At 36.4% G+C, this 21078-nt stretch overlaps 1 protein-coding gene across 1 annotated transcript; it reads right to left on the bottom strand.

Moving 5' to 3' along the window:
• Positions 1–9656: 9656 nt before the first annotated feature.
• On the bottom strand, positions 9657–21078 carry LOC109061663 (tyrosine-protein phosphatase non-receptor type 2-like). Its single transcript, XM_019078763.2, has 10 exons — positions 20840–21078; positions 19584–19674; positions 19385–19485; positions 17964–18062; positions 16829–16966; positions 16454–16663; positions 15861–16022; positions 15549–15745; positions 14199–14300; positions 9657–10319 (listed from the first exon to the last, which is right to left on the bottom strand). The coding sequence occupies exons 1-10, from the start codon at positions 20894–20896 to the stop codon at positions 10295–10297; spliced, it is 1182 nt and encodes a 393-aa protein (XP_018934308.1). The 5' UTR covers positions 20897–21078; the 3' UTR covers positions 9657–10294.

Genomic DNA, 21078 nt, shown 5'->3' with positions numbered 1-21078 from the left:
GCAGCTTCTTTCGTATGAGTAGATGGTTCTCCAGCTAACAGGTTGATGTTCGCTTGGCTCTGAGCCGCAGCTCCATCAGCCGGTCCATGCACATCCACGGGCTCTTATCTTTAGATTACGTCAGCTTTAGCATGGATAATGAGAGCTGTATGGGATGATTATCTGTTACCTAACCCCACAGGCATGCTCCGGAGGAGCTGCTATTTCAGTCAGAGGTGAAGAGTAGTCCAGGCTGCTCTCCTGCTGCCATTGCTCTGTGTGTGTGCAGGTTTGTCCTTTACTCGCTTTCCTCCAAAGACAAGGCTTTAGGGTTTATCCTGTCAACACATTGGAAGACTTCAGTTCATGTGAGTTTTGCAATGTCAGCAAAAAGGTTATGGTGAGATGGTTTCCTCTTAATATCAAACTTATTAATATCACAATGAACTCAGAATGTGGTTTTCATTTATAGATGGTCAGCAGTTCCTAAATATTACATTTAGGCTACAAATAATAGCCTAGTCTACAGTAAATAGAGTGCTGTAGGCATAGAGCAAAAGTTAAGGTTTTTTGAATGGGTTTTGGTTAAATGTCTAAAATAAGGGTCTGTGGTGAACACAAGCTCAAGATATTTTCGTTTTATTCTGTGTTAACTAGCCTATAATTAGACTTCAAAATGTATAAAAGTCGTGCTCATCTGTGAAGATTATCATGATGAACACAGCACTTTTTTTTTGGGCAAAAATCCAAAAGCCAATGGAAGATTGAGTTTTTGTTGAAGGTGATGTGAACTTTCAGGATGGCCTACGGAAATACATCACTGCAGGACTCTATTAAAGTCAAAAGTAGCAAAGTGGAACATGCTAGAAACAGGAATGATACCTCAGATCACGTGGCCTACTGAGGACATCTGTGCTATTATTTTTCTAAACAGTTGGTTTGAAGCTATCACCAAAAACTTGCCACACCTTAAAAGTCCACAAGCACTAGTGCCTAAACCATAATAATCCAATTTCTTACATTTATTTGCACATTTCTGTGAAAGCAACCCCCCACATTATCAGAAAATAGTAGTTTCAAGGTGTCTAAACACACCTCTAATGCCTCAAAATGTGTTTCTCACAAATGCAGCTCTGTTCATGATCACACTTTTGTAGAAATAAGGTGATTCAGTAAAAAGAACAATGTCCTGCAGTCGAAGGTCACTGCTGCTGCGTGCTGAGAGTTAAGGCTGATAGTCAGAGAGAGCGAGAAGCTGCCAAAAAAAAAAAAAAAGTGCTCACAAGTGTGCAGGATTAGATTGAGTGAGCTAAGAGATGCTTGCAGGTGTGTGTGTGTGTGTGTGAGCAGACAGGTGGAGCTATTAGAAACACATCTTGGCCTCTGTGTGCACAGGCTACTTCAAACCTTATAATAAATAGTAATAATAACATTAAAAAAGCAGATTAAGTTTTTTTTTTTTTTTGTCATGTTTTCAGTAAGTACACTTATTCTAATGTGTTGACTAACACACTAAATCACATGTGAAGTACTTGATTATAATTTTACCAATAGTGTAATTAGATTTTTTCTTTAGAATAGACATATAATTTATTTTCAATGTGCTAAACGTTTAGTATAATTCGTCTGTCTATGGAAATAAAAAGATTTTGAATGTACATGTAATGAGTAATTTCATAAAATTTTCCACAGGCACTCAACAGTTTTCATAATTTCCACTCTCATTTCAACAACCCCATTCAACACATTGTGCACATGATATGATTATATTTCACTGTATGCATGCAAATTTACATTTCATTTACATTTCTGACATATTACAGCAGAAATTATTTGGATGTGTGTGTTTGTGGTCTGTTAACACTGATTGAATTATTGTGTTGGTACATTGTGACTGATGTAAGGAAATAATCAAATGTGGCGTTACAGCGCTGGTGAATGTGAACAGAGGGGTTTTGTTCTTACCTCTGAAGTCAGGCCATTATCTAATGCTCTATAGATAGCACACAGGTGAAGTCTGGCTAATAAAGTCCCTTTGATTCTTCTTCAGACACACACACACACACACACACACACACACACACACACACACACACACACACACACACACACACACACACACACACACACACACTCCAGGACAGCAGCAGACTCTGAATGCAAATGCACAAGCAGAGAACGTTTTAAATCATTAAACTGAACATTTGTGAGAACAAATGTTTGTAGCGTGACTCTGATCCAGAACTGGACTACAATCAATGATGTTAACTGGCACATAATCAGCTCTAATGTTCGTGACCCTTGGAGATACAGTACATGCACCATTTCACATCCTAAAAACATCTTTGCTTTAGTTTAATAAACAGATTGCCTTGTGGAAAACCAGTCTTTATGAAACTCATAGATTTGTGTTGATTGGTACAACTTTCTAAAATAAATTTAATAAAAAACTAAATAAATAAACAAATATTATTTAAACTAAAACCATAAAACAGATAAAATATTAACTACAATACAATTTAGCTGACAAAACAACACTTTCTTTTATTTTAACTTGATGTGAGCCTACTAAAATTACTAAGACTAAACCCGAAATAAAAACGGATAAAAAAACAATATCTAATAAAAATAGCACAACACACACTGAAATGACTGAAACTGATAAAAAAAGTAATTCAAAATCTTAAAAAAAGTATTATATGTAACAACAATAGTATCTTATTGACACTAAAATAACACTGCAAAATACTAGGTAAAACATTAATATAAAAACATTCATGTTAAATGTATTCGACTTTCACAAAGAGTTTCACTCGAAACATTTCAAAGTGTTTTGCTTGTAGCTCTTACTGACTGAGAGCTTTATGAGAGCGCTTGGATGAAGCCGATGAGTTGATTGATTTCTTGCATTCAGTGATAATTATATTGTCATGAGTATCATCTTCAGACTGATGTTTATACTGAGTTGAAATATCTCAAGATATTTAGACAGATAACAAAGACAGGTTGTATTTTTGTGGATAATTCTCTGTAAAGAAGATATATTTGAGCACTTCACTTACAGAGTGGAGAGGTAATATGAAATAGAGAAGAAAAAAGAACCACTGGAACTGTTTGGTTTGTATTATATATATGTATGCATACACACACACACACACACACACACACACACACACACAAAACTGAAAGACTAAGCACATGATTTTCAATATATATATATATATATATATATATATATATGGGGTGCCAAAGGTTCAGTATCACACTGAAAGACTAAGCACATGATTTTCATTCATTTTTTATATCTAGCGTCATCTTGTGGTCATTCATGTAATCAGTGAATTGAGCTTTAGCAGCGAGTTTCTAATTAAACTATTTTATTATGAATTTTTGTTGGTTTGTTTTAGGTAAGGTTATTTTAACAAAATGACTATCACTATTTAAGCATATTGGCATTTAGCCTAAGTGTATTTCAATATATTTGAAAAGAAAATCACAAAGTGTTACAAAGCGTAAAGTGTACATCAGTATTTAATAATAACAATAAACGTCGTGATTTTATTATTATTATTATTATTATTATTATTATTATTATTATTATTATTATTATTATTATAATTATTATTAGCTTAAAACGTTAAATTTGCTTGAGAAAGGGCTTTTATTTTGACACCTGTGACACCTAACACAATAAATTATTTCTTAGGTCAATTAAGGTTTGATAAAGATAATGTTATCTTTAAATATGCTACCATGCTTTGCTTCTGATTAACTGATTAATGTAGACATCACAAATTAATAGTTTTGTTTGTTTTTGGTCAGGCATTAGGGTGTCCCGGTGAGGCGTGACGCAGTAATGTCAGGTCCTTTTCCCACAGCGAGGGACATTTTGAAAGTAAAAATCACTACGGATCCACTGCAATTCATCTAGATTTACTTTAAATCCGACATAAACCGTATTAAAAATGTTCACTGCGTCGGGAGATGTCGTCCCTTCTTTTAAAGGCTTTCTCTTACTCTGTCTTACCTTAAAGCACGTTCTATGGCATCGTGAAGCACCTTTATTTTTAAGAGTGTAGTGGTCGACCGAAATGGATTTATTTTTATCTTAGAGCAGGGTTTTTAAAATCCTTTAGATGCCGTGAACCCCCAAATATGTTCATCTTCATGCATGGGACCCCATCCTAAAATTTAAAAGGCGGCTATTTATTTTTTTTCCCCGTTAATAATACTATATATATGGTCCCCAGTTTGAAAACCCCCTCAGGTGGCCGATATGAAGGCGATAAATGGACCATTTCATTAAAATATAATTTAATTTAAACATTAATATTTACTAAAATTTATTTTAATCTGATTTTGAAAATGAATCAATATGAAAAATACTTGATAAAAAAATTACTTGTAATACTTTTTCATATACCATTTACTTAATTTGTTTAACATTTCTTTCTAATAGTTGATTTGTCAAATAATAATAATAACAAAAAATAAAAACACTAATGCCAATTGAGAACCAGAGCTCCTGTGCATTCTCAGGAAAAATGAATTGTTACGACCCATGAGGTCTGTGTGTGTGTTTTGTGTGTTGTTGTGGGTGTTTTCTGTCTCTCTTATGCAGGTGTCCAGTATTTTGATATTGGCGAGGTGAGAATCCCGCAGCTGAAGCAGATCAGTGGCAATTAGTGGGGGTGTATAAAGTGAGCCAGTGAAGTGCTCTCAATGGTTTTTTTCCCCTTCCTTCCTTCCTTTCCCTTTTCTCCCTGAGCAGCTCGCGGCAGACTGTGTGAACTACAGGTCATCCTCACAAAATTAGCATATAGTGAAAAAGTTCATTCTATTTTCCATAATCTAATGATAAAAATTAAACTTTCATATATTTTAGATTCATTGCACACCAACTGAAATATTTCAGGTCTTTTATTGTTTTAATACTGATGATTTTGGCATACAGCTCATGAAAACCCAAATTCCTATTCCTATCTACCAGGGTTCCTGATCAGCTGGAAGTCAGCGTGGTGAGCGGCAGGCAATCTCTGCGTGCGTTTCAGTAACGCGGTGGGAGCCGTGGAGACTACATATTGTGTTGCACTTTTTCACTGAGTTTTTTTTTTCTTTTTGTAGTTTACTGTATATAAGGCTGAAATAAATAAATTAACTTGACACATGTTTTGAGTTATCCTTGGTTTTTCCACCCTGGGTATATATTTGTTTGTTAGTCCCACACCCCTAGACAAGCCGGGGACCTAACAAAATAAATAATTAAACCAAAGTCCTGGTACAGTCAAAATAAAAGCTGCTTCTGATGCTTATCGGTCTGCGATGATTATTTTTAAAAATCTAAACTTCGGCTGTTATATCAGTTGCCCACTTAAACAGTTTCTTTATTTCAGTTGCACATGACTCTTTGCTATTTCCTGCTCATGGGTAATCAAATACTGAGGACAGAGAAGATACATGTACATAAATGCCATGTATTTCTGCTACACAAAAGTATTTGGACATGCAAGCCACACACTAAAATTGTATAAATGTCAATGGGTAGCACATTTTTCAACCGATACATTTAATGTAAATATGTTTTAAAGCATAAAACAATTTAATAATCAAAATCAAAAAGTGTTGTGCCACTTACGAACCTACAGTAAGTGGATGATAACTGATGTGATTCTTTGCGCTGGTGGTTCCTCTGTTAGGACACCTGTGTAAAGATGAGAACTTCATACGTCCACTAAAAATCACCCAATAATACCTAGTGGTTTAAGTATTTTAGTGTTACTAGCATTTTGGGGATAAGGCATTACAAGTAACGCAAGTTACATAATTAGATTACTTTTTTGAAGTAACTAGTAAAGTAATGCATTTCTTTTAAATTTACCACTAAATATCTGAGTTACTTTTTCAAATAAGTAATGCAAGTTACTTTGTTTTCCCATTTATTCACTGGCACCTCTCTTTTGGTGAAATCAGGAGTGAGGTGAAGAGGCACTTCCTTCAGCCTGAGGCTACGTTTACACGACAACGATGTAGTCAAAAACAGAAAAGTTTTTCCCTTGCGTTTTTAACATTTTTTTATGTATACACGACAACATTTTCAAAACGATTCACGCTTGCACATATCTGCGAAAATGGCCAGAAATGCTGTATTATGTATGCTAGGCCAGTAGATGGTGCTGTCACCTTGTTAGTAAAAACAGTACCTGTAGGGAAGTGATGATTATATGTTGTATATGATGCGTCTCCGCTGTTGGTTGTAATATTGGTGAAGTAAATCGACACTTTGCTGATGAAGCGTTAGCAAACTCTTGAGCAGCAACAACAGTACCATGTACTCTGCAATTGTTGTGTATGTTTGTTCGCACTTGCTTTTAAAATCGACATGTACTGCGCATGTCTACATACCGAACACGTACTACGCACAAGCATGACGTCACTGTTTTCAAAGATTCCAGTATTGGTTGTTACACTGAAATGATAACGGTGGCGTTTTCAAAAACTTGCACCTTGCACAAATTATGCGCTTTCAGTTCTCAAAATGCTGTTGTCATATATATAAAACAAAACAACAAGCCCAGTCAAGGGAACAAAAAGTAACACAAAGGTAATGTAACGCATTACTTTCCACAAAGCATAACTAAGTAATGCAATTAGTTCTTTTTTTTTTAAGGAGTAATGCAATATTCTAATGCATATTTTAATTCCCTTTACACAGACTGATAAACCGGCATAAATCAATCAGTTCTGTCAAATCTATAATTGTGAATCCGGCCAGTGGAGTTTTTTTGTCTGGTCAGCTGCACAGAGGACATCTCTATGGCAGTAATGCTGATGTTCTGCTCAGAAGGAGACAACATCCCTGATGCGTTTGCTCTCGTTTACCCTCTCAACGACTGGCTCCATCTGCTGGAAAAACCTGCAAGTGTGAGGAAATCTGAATAATGATTTGAAACTGAGCTTTCAGAACTGGTTTGTCCAGAATGGCACGTTACCTTAGAAGTATGTGGTTACAGAATTTCAGAAGTGAACGTTTTTCTGTCTAGACTGAACGTTGTTGTTTTCTTTCAGATGCAGGGTTCGGTGCAGTGGCGGGTTCCTCCCTCGTGGATGCTGCTGTTTGGCAGCGGTCTCCCACCTCTTCTCTTCTGAAGCATCATGCTTGCATATGGATATGCCTGATCCATCTCTGCAGATGTGACAGTTTTAAACATGAATGAGAAATCATTAAAGGACTGATGGTTGAGCGGTCAAACTGCACAAAGCGCTGAATTCACATTTTGCTTGTAAATAAGTGAAATAGTACAGAAATAATAAGCTGTAGCATTATTTTTGCCAAATCGTGTGTCCCGTGTCGTTTTTTCTTTATAACGCTAGTCATGCTGATAGTTCAGTTTTCATCTCTCTCCACCCAGCTGTGGATGTCTCTGGCTCTCTGCCACATGAGTTTCCCAGCAGAGTAGCACTTCTTGTAATGTGACGTAGCTCTGAACCTGCTGGGACCAGTTGTGTGTGACGTTCTTGTGGGAAGAAAGTGAAAACATTTAAAGCCTCTTCTGCATAGCTTGGCCATTTTTTCCATTGTTGGTGCACCAAAAATGACTATGTTAGCAGTGTCAACTCATGTCCCATCACGGCTGTCTGAAATCTTCACAGCACAGAGTGACACAAATGAAATATCAAGCGCTGAATCAAACAAAAACAACCAAGAAATGTCCACATCATATACCACCTTTTGGGGTTAGTAAGATTTTAAGGGGTTCTAGCGTGTAGCTTGTTAGAATGGCAAAGGATCAGCAATCTCTCCACATAAAACTGATGATGCAGATCAAACCATAAGTCGTCGAGACTTGAAACTTGGAGGGATGGTAGTAATCACACCGTCTACAACATGACCAAGGCTCGTCCCAATCGGCCTGATGGGGGCGCTACAGCGATCAAAAGTACAAAATCACTCATTAACTCCTAATACTTTAGTTGTAGTTTAAAGGACAAAAATCACACGTATTTTGGATTTTTTTTTTTTAAACCTAGGTTTTTCGCCTGTTCACAACCAAACCAGTGCAGAGAGATTGTCTGGAGAGTGACCATCAATAATTATCAAACAAGTTGAACTTTTGACTCACCTCGCAAAGGGATGCCAAAATATTTGAAATGGGCCGGACCACTTTTACTATCATGGCTATCATTTACAAGCCCAAGCCGTTTCATGCTGAAGTCAACATGAAACATTAGCATATTGCGCTTCCACTAGTTGGTCTTTTTGCATTGGTCTGAATGAAAATGCAAATTCATTCTTTGCCACTAGGTGCCGCTTTTGGAGCAGAAAAAATAACGGTTTCCCCAGTGCGCTGTACACAAAGCACCACTGCGCTCAAAAACGTGCTTTATCAGGCATCACAGGCTCAAGATGAAATGAAAATGAGACCAGTTGGACCAATCACAGCAGATTAGCATCACGCAAAGGAGCAGTTTGGAAAAATTTATCATTCAGCGAATCGTTTGGGAGTCGTTGAGCAAGTAAGGTAAAAAACAAATGCATATTATAAGACAATAAAAGTGTTTTTTGACCTTGCATGCATGTCAACCTGTTGTTGGGGACTCCCAAAACCAAAATATGAACTTTTCATTACCTAAAATAGGGGCACTTTAAACATTTACAATAGCCCAAGCATTCCTATATACAGTGCCTAAAGAATGTTGCATCAAACAAATCTGAATTTGAATGTAAATAATAAACCAACTCCATACTGGATTCTGAGTGATCAAGGGCAAAGGATGTTCAGGTTCAGCCCATTGCAAGGGTTCTTTTAGTAGTGGGCACTCCTGCAACTTTATCAATGACGTTCATCTGAGTAAATGAGACGGAGGGAAGTTAGCGAGTGAAGGGCATAAAAACATGGACTGAAACACAGCCCTAATCCATATGATTATATAATCATCCTCATTCAAAACAACTTTGCCTCTAGTACATCTAATAATCCCAAAAGAAATGTATTGCGGTTTCCACCAAAATCCAGAAAAAAACTTTTCAACATCGGTAATAATCAGAAATATTTTTTTTGAGCAGCAAATCAGCATATTAGAATGATTTCTGAAATATCATGTGACATTGAAGACTGGAGTAATGATGCTGAAAATTCATCTTCACATCACAGGAATAAATTATTAAAAAAATGTAAATCAAATAAATGTAGCCTTGGTGAGCAGAAGCGAATTTTCATTAAAAATATTTCCAACCCAAAATTTTTGAACGGTAGTACATTTCACTCCTAAACAAGAACTATTCTTCATGATAAAATCTATTCATGGTAGTATTTTACAAAATTTGTGGGTTATAGTAAAAAAAAAAAAAAAATAATAATATATATATATATATATATATATATATATATATATATATATATATATATATATATATATATATATATATATATATATATATAATAATCTGTGCATGTATTACAGTAAATGTGCTTAACTGTAATGAAAATAGCCAAAAAGTGCATAAAGCTCTCAACCATGGTCTTATTTTGTGGTGAATTATGAACTGGACATGTCTCGTGAGATTTAAATTGTAATATTATACAGTATGACTAGTTTAGTCTGCAGAGACATTTAAATTAGTCATCTTTTAGCCTGGCGTGTGACTGTTCGGAAGAAGTGAATGAAACAACACATTGTTACAGAAACTAAATGATAGCGGTTTTATTCATGGATCCTACTCTTGGATAAAGAAAAGTAAGACTCTTCAGCACTCAGACACTGCTGCTTTGTTCAGTGGGTCTCAACCAAATGCAATGTCTTCATCATTTTTGTACAAGCACATTTTTTTTTTTTTACATCTCAAAGTACACTATGTACACAATGTGAGCACTCTAAGATGTCATCTAACAATCTCACAAACTGGATTTGAGCCTAAAGCCCTGTAGATATGATAGGAAATTTCAAGTAATTTCATATAAAAATAGAGCATTTCATTTTGCCTCTGAAAAAAAGTTGTCTAAAAATACAATGTGTTAACAGCATTAGAAATGCATAGACCTACTTCAGATCCTGCTGCTTTTTCCAACAAAACAAAAAGCAAAATAAAAAAAGACAAAAAATAGGTCCAACGAAATTAAAACCAATCCAAACCATGGCGATGTGCTGTTCTGGTGATATTACGGCATTTCATCCACAGATACAGTGCTGGTGTGTGCCGTTGTTCGGAGTGGAGAAACCTTCTCGAGGAGTTCATACTGTAAACGACTTCTGAAAACACAGGGGTGGATGGGAGAGCATTATGGGATGAAGATCTCTTGCTGAGGTTGCCATGGAGTTAGGAGTCACTGGTTGTTCTCGCTCTGTCAATACAATCACAAATCACAGTCAGATATCTAATATTACAATCACAATGTTAAAGGGCTACCTCACACAAAAAACATTCACTTGCCCTCATTTGGTTCTAAACCTGCAGGACTGACACTCTTCTATGAACACGCAGCAGAATTGCTGACGTTCCCTAATAGAGACATGGGCTGTTGAGCTCCAAAACACAAGTGGGAACTGAAGCAATTCTTGCTGGTACCTCGTGAACAGCTGTGTTAAACATAACAGACAATGAAGGCATTTTTTGAGAGGCCTAGGAATGAGGCTGAATATCGCCAACCCCCTCATGATTCAAAAATGCACAATGCAATTCGATTCTCAGTTTATGCCACTTCAAAGCCATGCTAAAATACATCTACTCTGACTCATCAATAGAAATAGAACAAGCAGGTTTAATATCCCAGTATTAGAGGTAACTTTGCATTCTCATTTGCATGCATTTAACTTTAATGCATCCTGTGCAAATACATTTCTCCTGCATCTGTGCTGCATGAATGTTAACTTTTTGGGTGATCCCTTTAAGTGGCACATTTGCACAGTTTTTCTTTTATTATTAGGGATAATAGGTAGTTAATGTCCCACCATGCAGCAGGGACATTAACGACCAATACGGACCAAGCTCTTATGATTACTGTGGCAAAATGGCATTCAGTATTGGTATATTGTTCTCTACCCCTTATTCGCTCCTTTGCCTTCAGTGGTTAAAATGTTGGGTTAAAAACTATGAGTGAGTTTAGAGCAGTGGTTCTCAACCTTTTTGATCCCCTTTGTCTGAGAATGCATCGAAAGGCTTTCCTATCTGGGCTGATGTATACTTCTGTTGTAATAAAAATAAAATCTATGATGTCAGTTTAATGTTGTACTTTTTTTTTTTTAAGTTGCTTTTGTTGAGAAGCACTTGTTTAGATTATTTTGTCCATCTTTATTCACCTGACTGATACAAATATTTATCCATCCGCATTTCTGAGTTGCAAACATGAAATAATAACAAAAGTACTGGGATAAGTGTTTATATAGACTCTGATGTTGCGGCAGCCGCAATCAATGGGTGTTTGAAAGTAATGATACACTGCAAATAATGATCGTATATGTTGCTTTATGCCAGTAGGTGGCGAACAGTGACTGTTAAATGTATTTGATGTCTGAATCATTCATTCAAGAGATTCAAAATGAAACAAGTCTTCATTTATTTATTTCAAATGATTTTTTCTCTCTCACATATTAAGGCTAATCCGTTTAAACTAATACAATTTTTTTAAATAAACTTTGTCAGAAACTCAAGTAAATTACATATTTTGTTTGGTTGTCTGTTTTGTTTTCAGAATCATGGGTGAATCATAGCTTAAAAATACATAGGCTAATATATCTGGCATCTAACTAATACCTAAAAACTAGTACTGTTTCTAATATTAAAATTAGTTCTGCAACCCCCACCCAACCAACATACCTCCCAGGACCCCCCCCCTTTTGTGTTCGTTCCACGATCCTTGCACACACACACACACACACACACACACACACACACACACACACACACACACACACACACACACACACACACACACACACACACACACACACACACACACACACACACACACACAAAAACACAAACACAAACACAGAGACACAATTCAAGTATTACTGCTGAGGCTGTGCCAAGAGCTAAAAATTTCTGCCATCATCAGGTTTAAGCTCAGCACAAATCTACACCCCTACACTTAGCTTTTTTGTTTAAATTAGTCATTGTGATCACGATTTAATCTCATTCAATTAGAGAGAGCAAATTTCTACATCTGTGGGGGAAAAAAAGAAGCAAAACAGCACACCATGCTGAAGCTTAGTCTTAAAACGCCAACAGCCACGGTCATGAGAACAGCAGCAAGCTCCAAAGCAGCACATCATCACAGCACACAAGGCCCGTGTCTGACTCTCACGTACAGCCTGAGGATTTTGAGAAGCCCGGACAAGCTCGTCTTTACAAAAACCCCGCAGATGTGCCTTTGCTGCCTCAATGGGTTTCCCAACAGGGCAGCACTCGCTGTGTCACGTACAGCAAATACAGCCCAGACTGCAACCACAACACAAGACACAATTACACAGACCCTCAACACAAGGCTGACCTGACACAACTCACTGACCAAATGTAACATGACCTCCGTTTTCAAAATCACTGAAGGATCGATCTCATAAAAATGGCTGGCTCATAGATAAAAATAAGACATCACATAGGCCCAAAAACTAAAGAAAATTAGGATTATTTTTAAAACAATTTCCCCCCAAAATTCTCATTAGTGTAATGTAAAAATAAAACTCACTGTAACAAGCAAGTAATGACATTTAAATTAACATCATTTGTAAAGTACAATTGTACAGAACAGCAGTATTTGCTTTACTGAAATTATTATCATTATTATTTTTTTTTTTTAAGAAATCACCGTATACAGCAATGAGCATAAAGGGGAAAAATAAGCTTTTCATGAAAATGTCACAATGCAAAAAATCTTCTAAAAAGCTCTGAAATAGGCCATCAAAGCGATGATCACCCTTACTATCATCCCACTAACCAACTCAAAGCAACTTGATTTAGATCAGGGGTGTCACACCTACGGACCGTTTTCTCAAATCTGCCCTCTGTCTGTCACATGCACCAGTTAAGATCACTTGTGATGGGGGATACTGTAAGCATATCCAAAATAATTATTTGCCATTGTACTGGACAAAAACATTTAAACAAAGTTTATTTAATAATCAATTAATCAAGTTTAATAGTCAACAAATAATTAATATATATATATATATATATATATATATATATATATATATATATATATATATATATATATATATATATATATATATATACACACACATAAAATATATATAGCAAAATGCTCCTCTGATATAACTGACTCACAATGCAACAGTCCGAGCAAAGCAAGAAACACTAGTATAGTGGTTGGACAAAATAATGTGAAGAAGATCCAATTATTATAGGGCTTAATATCATTTGTGCAGGCTACAGTAAAAAGACTGTATATTCTCAAGGTTGTAAAATAAGCTGTGTTGAGACAACAGTCTATACAATTATGACTGCGTACACAAAGTATGACAAGACTTCATCAGCAAAGTGATAGCAAACCTTAATAATATCCACTTTGAAGACCCCGTTTCCACCAAAACTGATGACAGAGAACTTCGCAAAGCCAACATCCGTGAAAGAGCTGCAACTGCTCATACTTATTCACAGACACCACTGATAAAATGCAAATAATATGGAGTCATGAATAAAACCTACACTGTTTTGTAGCACAAAGATGAACTTCAATATCTGCTATAAACAGACAAATCACCTGACAATCAGCTAACTTAAATATCATCAAACCCACTGTGGATTAGTTTTGGAGAGTGGAGTGAGAAGCCCATTCCCTCTTTCAACAGCGGGAAGATGTTTTTATAGACAACATTCAAATGGAGACTATTCAGAATTTTTTTTAAAGTTGTATTACGTGCAAATGGCAGAAAAACCCTTTAATAAAGAAATATTGCCTGTTTTCCAAGTGTACACATTATTTTATCCAACCCCTGTATACCCTGACGACACGAGTCCGCAAATGGCTTGATCTCTAAATAACCCAAAGACTAAATAGTAACTATACAGTAGTGAGGCACGGGCATCTTAGATACTAAATGCCAAGTGGCATTATGAGAACTGAGTGGGTTGAGGCATCTGTGGCATTGTACGACACTACACACACATGAACAGACATGTTGAAATGATTCACTGCGTCAATGAGGAGTAGAACACAATAAAAAAACAACACATTCCATCCACACAGACCAGACAGTTTCACCTTTTTCTTTTCTTATCAGGGTCGTTGATCCTGGGTTTTGTCTGCTTCTGAGTCTTCTGTGTGGGGTTGGACATTTTCTCATCTCGGTGTCTTTTGCGAGCACTGGAGAAAAAGAAAATAAAAAAAGTGTATATAAGCTGAAAATCGAATACTCTAACACATAGTTCTAACAAGGTCTCATTTCCAGTAAAAAGTTATTTTCCTATATGTCATCACTAAATGCAAAACTCTGCCCAAACGGAAATAAAAAAAAAAATGAAGCAAAGTGACAGAAACAAAAAATAAAACAAAGCGAGTGACAGAATGTCTTGTTGCATATTGCTTCTGTGGTTTGTTGGGACAAAACCTCAGATGAACATGGAAGAGATAAGACTTCAGGGTGCAGATGGTTAGAACATGGTGTTAGCCTTGATAAGCAGACACCATGGAAAATGTTTTGATCTATTAATGACACAAATTGGGTAAATCTAATTGCAACATATAACCCCAAAAGCAAATCAAAAGCAAATAACAAAACAATAAGAAAAAATATTTTGCATTAAAAAAAAATCAAGGTCTTTTGCATGGTGACATTATTTTCTTGTCAGTTAAGCACATTTCTTCCCAAACTTTCATGATCATAATGCCTCTAGATATTGTAGCTTTTATTCTAAAAAATATTGTTTCATATATTCTTATAGTAAAACAAGATTACTGTAATACACATTTAAATCTGAATATTTTTAAGTAATACAAGCATGCTTTAAAAAAAACAAAACAAATCACATTACTGTAATGTAATGTAATGTAATGAGTTGTTTGTTTCAAATGTGTGGTAAAAAAAAACAATGCAAAAATGTAAATATTACTTCTTTTCTTAAAACTTCATGATATTTCTTAGTCTATTTTGTATGGTGTAGCATGACAAATTGACACTCATTTAATTGAGATTCATCTCATTCTTGAAGCAAATCAGTAATCCAACAGTTTTAAAACATGCCAACAACAAATGTTAAAATAATACTGTGACCGGTTTCATAAACTGCTTAGACTAGTCTTACAAGCAAGTCATCTCATTTGTTTTGACTTGTCATTACTTTTTATAGTCATTTGCATAAAACGCAAACTGGCTTAATCTAAATTTGAAAAGTAAGACGATCACCCCTTGGGGTTAAGTGCTAGTTGGTCGGACTAGTTCTTAAGACACAGTCTTAACATAGTAGCGATGTTAGTGCGAGTCAGTGGCAGCCAGAATTCACTTGGCAACTAAATCCAGCATCTGAAATCATGCTTGATGAATGCTGATTCCTTACTGGCCACATGCACTTTTGGAAACAGCCAATTTAACATATATAGTGTCTTGCCACATACTTTATTCCAGCATCTCTGTCTGATTCTTTGTTGGGGGTCTCCAGGCCTGTTTTCTTTCCTGTCTTCGGGTCCATCCCGTCCTCCAGACGAGACAGTTTGCTGCCGTTGTAGCGTTCTGTGCATTTGGGAGGCTGTGGCGGCGGGGGAGACTCGGACAGGGGCTCTTGGTCCTCTCTGGAGAGCTCTCGCCACTGTTTCTGCACACACATGAATAACCAAATCAATATCTTCAGCATAAACACAAACACAGTACATTTAGTCCAGTGTCCGGTTAAGAATAATTCTGTTGAAAATACTCTGGTGATGACATGCCTGCACAGAGGAGTCTCCCATAATGTACTTGGCACCTTCCAGCACAGCCATGTACGAGAAACGCAGCTGGTCGGGGGTCTGAATCAAACCCATCCGATACTTCCTCATGTCTAGGAGAATCTTTCTGATGTCCACCGCCAGTGGGTCTTTCCTTTTGTCCATCTGAACACATCAGTCATAGCAGAAAAGAAAAGCAGTGGTTAATTACTGAGTGGGTGACAGACAGAAAAAAACAAAAAAAAAACAAGTGCTAAACCTCATGACAACACTGGGTATATGTAGTCTAATCACTTGAGACTGTAGTAATATCGCTGTCTAGCTCAACTATGTTTGTCCCAGATGGTGTACTTTTTTGGAAACACTCAATATTTAATAATATTACCTTATCTTATCTTTGAACACACTTGTCTGGATGTTGATATAAAGGCTAAAATGCTTAAAATCAGACATAACAAAAAGCTTAGGAAGTAATTATATTGTTTTTTCTTTAACTAAAAATCTGACTTTCAGTGACCTACAGTCCATAGCAAAACTGAAAATTGCTTTGATAAGAATTAAAACGTTTCTGAAAAAGTTTTAGTAATCCAACTCACCAAAACGAGACAAGTGTCGACCAGAGAGAACGTTCCCGATCGGCCGATTCCTGCACTGCAGTGGACCACTGCTGGACCTTGGTCCATCCCAAGTGAGCCCGACTCCCGCACCTTAAACAGGAAATTCAGGAAGCTGGCAGGGGATTCTGGGACGCCAAAGTCAGGCCATGTGGTATAGTGAAAGTGATAGATCTGTCTCGTCTCCCCCGTCTGAGTGGATAAATTCATAACAATTAAAAAAAGAACAGACAAGATTTGTATATAATATTAATATCGCTGCAGCATAGGATTGCAATTAAAATCTGCGTGAGAAGACATCAGATGGCATTCTGTGAGCAAGAACGTGACTTTCAGTGGTCAATGTGTGAAACTTACATTTGCATTCTGGAGTTCCAGCACTCTGGTGGTGTAATATGACTTTACGTCCTCTGACACTAGTGTCACCACAAAGCGGGTGTCACGGAACGACATCTCTCGTTCTTCTTGTGTCGGCCAATATTGTGCACACTTTTCCTGCAGCAAGGTATGTGTATAAACAATGAAAAGTAGAACAAAAAAATTATTTTCCTTTGTTTAAAACTCATCTGTAAAAGCTAACAACTTCCTGATCTTTCCTGAATGTTGTATTAAAACCCAAAGGCTGGTAAAGATGTTGTAAATTTAGATACAACAGCCTGCATTGATGGTGTTGAGGTCAGTGCATAATTAAGATGAAAGATTCAGAAAACAAAGATCCTGCATAGAGTCATTAGATGCTTTACTTACATTCTGTGATAGTCTTATGACTACAAATAAGAGGGTCAGTCTACAATGTCCAAAAACACATGACTGTCTGAAAACACTGGTTGGTTATTTTAATTTAACTGTCCAACCTATTTTTTACCCAAACAGTTTCAAGTACACCCACTAGTGGAATTTGTCACCACATATGCAATGATAACTGGGTCGATGATAAATAAAGATGATGTGAGATGTTGAAGATAAAGAAAGATAATCTTAGAAAGATGATCTTTGCAAAAAAGGGAAAATACCCTTGACAAATATATATAAACTGCATTTATGTATTTGTTTTAATTATTTGAATTCGCTTTTATTTTTAGATTTCATTTATTCACATCAATTCACAAAGTACTTTTAAAGTAATTAAATATATCTATTTAGCTTTATTTCAGCTTTAGTTTGAGTAATTTTAGCACTTTTCAAGCAGTTTTAGTAATTCTATGTTTATTATTATGGAAGGTTTCCCCATCTATGTTATTTTAAGTTTTTTTTTTTTTTTTAATTAAATTTACTATTTTTAATAGTCATCAAGAACAACACTGCACTTCCACAAATATATTAGTTCTTTAATGATATTTTACTTACATAGACTACCTAAGGCACTGCTGAGCTCTGTAATATGAACTAAGAGACAGTTTTTACATTTCACTGTAGTATGAATGAGTGAGGAGGCTGAAAGCTCTTAGAATGATGCTTTTAAGGAGAAAAGGTTTGGATTAATGACGCCTACCGAGCCTTTCTCTATTACTCTGTTGAGCATGATAACAGCTTTGGTCTTCTGCTCCCAGATCATCAGCCAAAAGTGACCACAGGTGTTTCTCAGAGGACCCTGACAATACAGAAACACACACACACACAAAAAGTGAAGAATTAGTTGGGATGGGCCACAATAGTCACAAGAATGTGTCTTTTGAATGTGGAAATTTGAACCGAACTCCAGACTAATTCGTCAGAGCTTTCGTAAGACAGATGAGCCGACTATCACTGGTTGATTTTGAAAAACACGTCTCACGCCATCTCTGGCAGTTACCTATGCAAAAATCATGTAACGCCAAAAAGTCTAGCACACCTACACAATTGTTGAAAAATATCAAACCAAAACTGCATCTCAAATCGCTGACTAATGTTTTTGAGAGCGTGTGACCTTCGAAATGCTACCCACACAGTTTGGTTGTAACAGACATTTGTAAAACCTACCTGCTGCCTACATCATCCTGTAGTAACATCTCTGTAAAGTAACTGCCAGAGATGGAGCAAAGGTAACTTGATGGTGCTGATAAAGGTTTAACTAAAAGGTGCCAAGTTGTTTACAGTCCTGAGCAAAGCCCTTCCACAACAGGTTTCTATGAGGGGACCGTCCCTGGAATTAGTCCACTGAAAATAACTTCAGACAAAAAAAATGCCTGCTTAAGGCATCTTAGTCACACGTCAAAACAAAACCTTTCTAGCCCTGAAAACAATGAAAATATTTATTGAAGTCCTATGACTGTTTCTTCCCCCGGTCCCTCACATTCATATGAGAGCTAGTGTCATAGTTTTGGTGTCAAGCTGTTTTTCCACGCGTTTTCAAAAAAGGCACGAAATACACCAAATTATCTGTTTTTTTTGCAGTTTCTGCAGTTTTTAAAATCAGACTTAAGACTTTCTAAAACTTTTTAAAAGCCTACATTTTCACAGAATATGTACACACGTACTGAAATGGGTTTATGTACTAATATATCAATAAATGCAATTCAGAAGTGGATCAGCATTGGATTTTGATGATGCAATAATGATGTTTTTAAAAAAAGGCTATAAACAGATTATTGTGCAGGAAAAATATATACACTGAATGTATTAAATACGTTCTTTCATGAAACGGGAAAAGATAAGCTACAAGTATTTACTTCATATTTAATTTCAGATACAGTTTATTGTGTAAACAAAACACCAAAAACATCCAAAAACAACTCTGACCTAACAGAACCGCATTTTGACTTTGAACATGCAACACTCACATTTATTTTATTTGATCACAGCCTTATTAAGTTTAATAATCACATTAGGCCATATCATGATTCATGTTTTTCTCTTAAAATTAGCATTTTAACGAAATTGGAAACAATGAAACTCTTTCAAACTGCACTTATGGCATTTTTAGGACCCGCTCACCTGAGTAAGTATATATCTTCTCTGGGCTTCTTCCATCACCACCAGGCTGGCATTGATGTAGTCATTTTCTGTGTTTTCTAATTTCACCCGACTGTGGTCAACTGATACGTTTGGAATAAGTTAAACAGTGTCAAACGCAACATTACAGAGCAGTTGCATTACAATGACAAGAGATGAATCCTAATCTGCCGTTACTTACACGGGCTCACGTCTCTGTATCGGTTCCGATTGCGATTCTCTGGATACTTGGCCACCTTGAAAGCACATTCGTGTGACTGGTTGCGGATTTCCTGGAAAAGAAACACATTCAAACACCGGGTATTTCCTGGAAAAGAGCTTGGAAACAACAGGTCATTACTGATGCATTATGTACATCAAGTTTAATTTCAGTTAACTGCCCAAGCCCATGCCTGCAAACACAGGACAGGAAGAACACATTTAAAAGAAATTAGATGATCATGTCAGCTTCCAGAAGTAGTAACGTAATATTACTGGAAACATAATTCAAGGTGTTTATTCATGTTGTTTATTTAGTTACAGACAAACTCACTCAACACAATTTTGAATGAGGCCTATAAGTATATGCTTATTTTTGCACTATAAGAGTAAACAATTTAATAGACTACTTTTTAAGTAGTAGTATATTTTTATTTAATGCCATGTCGGCATCTTAGGCTATGGCAAACACAATAAAAAAGAATGCAAGTATAATAAATACAATAAAAACCAGCAAACAAACACAAGTTATATTACACAAGATTTTTAAGTGCACACTGTTTAAGTGTGTAGGATACAAAATGTAAAGAAGACTGCAGGGAAGTTTTAATGCTGTCCTGTTGTTTTCAGTGCGATATTTAGTCAACGATAATACAAAAACGTAACATTTTCTGTTTATAGTAATAAACCTGTCAGTCAGAAATAGCGAACAGCTGTTATTCGTATAAACGGAGGGGATGTGTTGCATGTTGTCATAAGAAGTCTAGTGTGTTGCCTTCAAAATCAGTCTTTTTAGCCATTAATGTCACGTTAAAATATTGTTTACTGTAAGCAGTTACGATACATTACGATTTCGATCTCAATTTCAACTCGGACTGTGTCAGTGTGCTTTCTCTTGTTATGACAAAACAACAAGTAACGTTAAAATAATACATAAAGTTAAAGTTAAGCAGACTACAATGCTCAAACATGTTTTCTGTGTAGCGTTAGTTGGGTCACTCGGTTACAGTTTCACTCACAACACTGGAGTTTACAACAGAACTAACGTACCACAATAACATCCCGGCTTCACAGCTTCACTTTCAGTTTAACCAAGTTCAACAGCAGTCAAAAGGAGAACAGTGCCGGCACACGGAATTAAAGTTTGTAAAGACACAAGGAGATAAAAAGAGATCTCTCTCACGGCTAAATGTAGATTGCGTGGCTCATTAGCATGCTAGCTGTCTTAGCTTTACTTACTAAATAAAGGTTCTGCCAGCGGCCCTCTGAGTCTATGTCCTCAAACTCCTGCTCCATGTCTCCGTCAGTTCTTGCGGCTTTAAGCGTGTTGTTTTTTTTATTGAGGATGAACGTCACAGCTGTAGAAATCGCTCATTTCTCGTCCTCGCACTGAACCGCTGAGAGTGTCTGTCAGTGTTTGTCCGTGTCGCTGACATTTGCGACGAGAAGCTCAGTTCGCTGCGCATGCGCGGTGAGGA

The sequence above is a fragment of the Cyprinus carpio genome, chromosome B19 (assembly GCF_018340385.1).
Source record: "Cyprinus carpio isolate SPL01 chromosome B19, ASM1834038v1, whole genome shotgun sequence".
Classification (NCBI taxonomy): Eukaryota; Metazoa; Chordata; class Actinopteri; order Cypriniformes; family Cyprinidae; genus Cyprinus; species Cyprinus carpio.
This window is presented reverse-complemented; position numbering and strand designations above follow the sequence as displayed.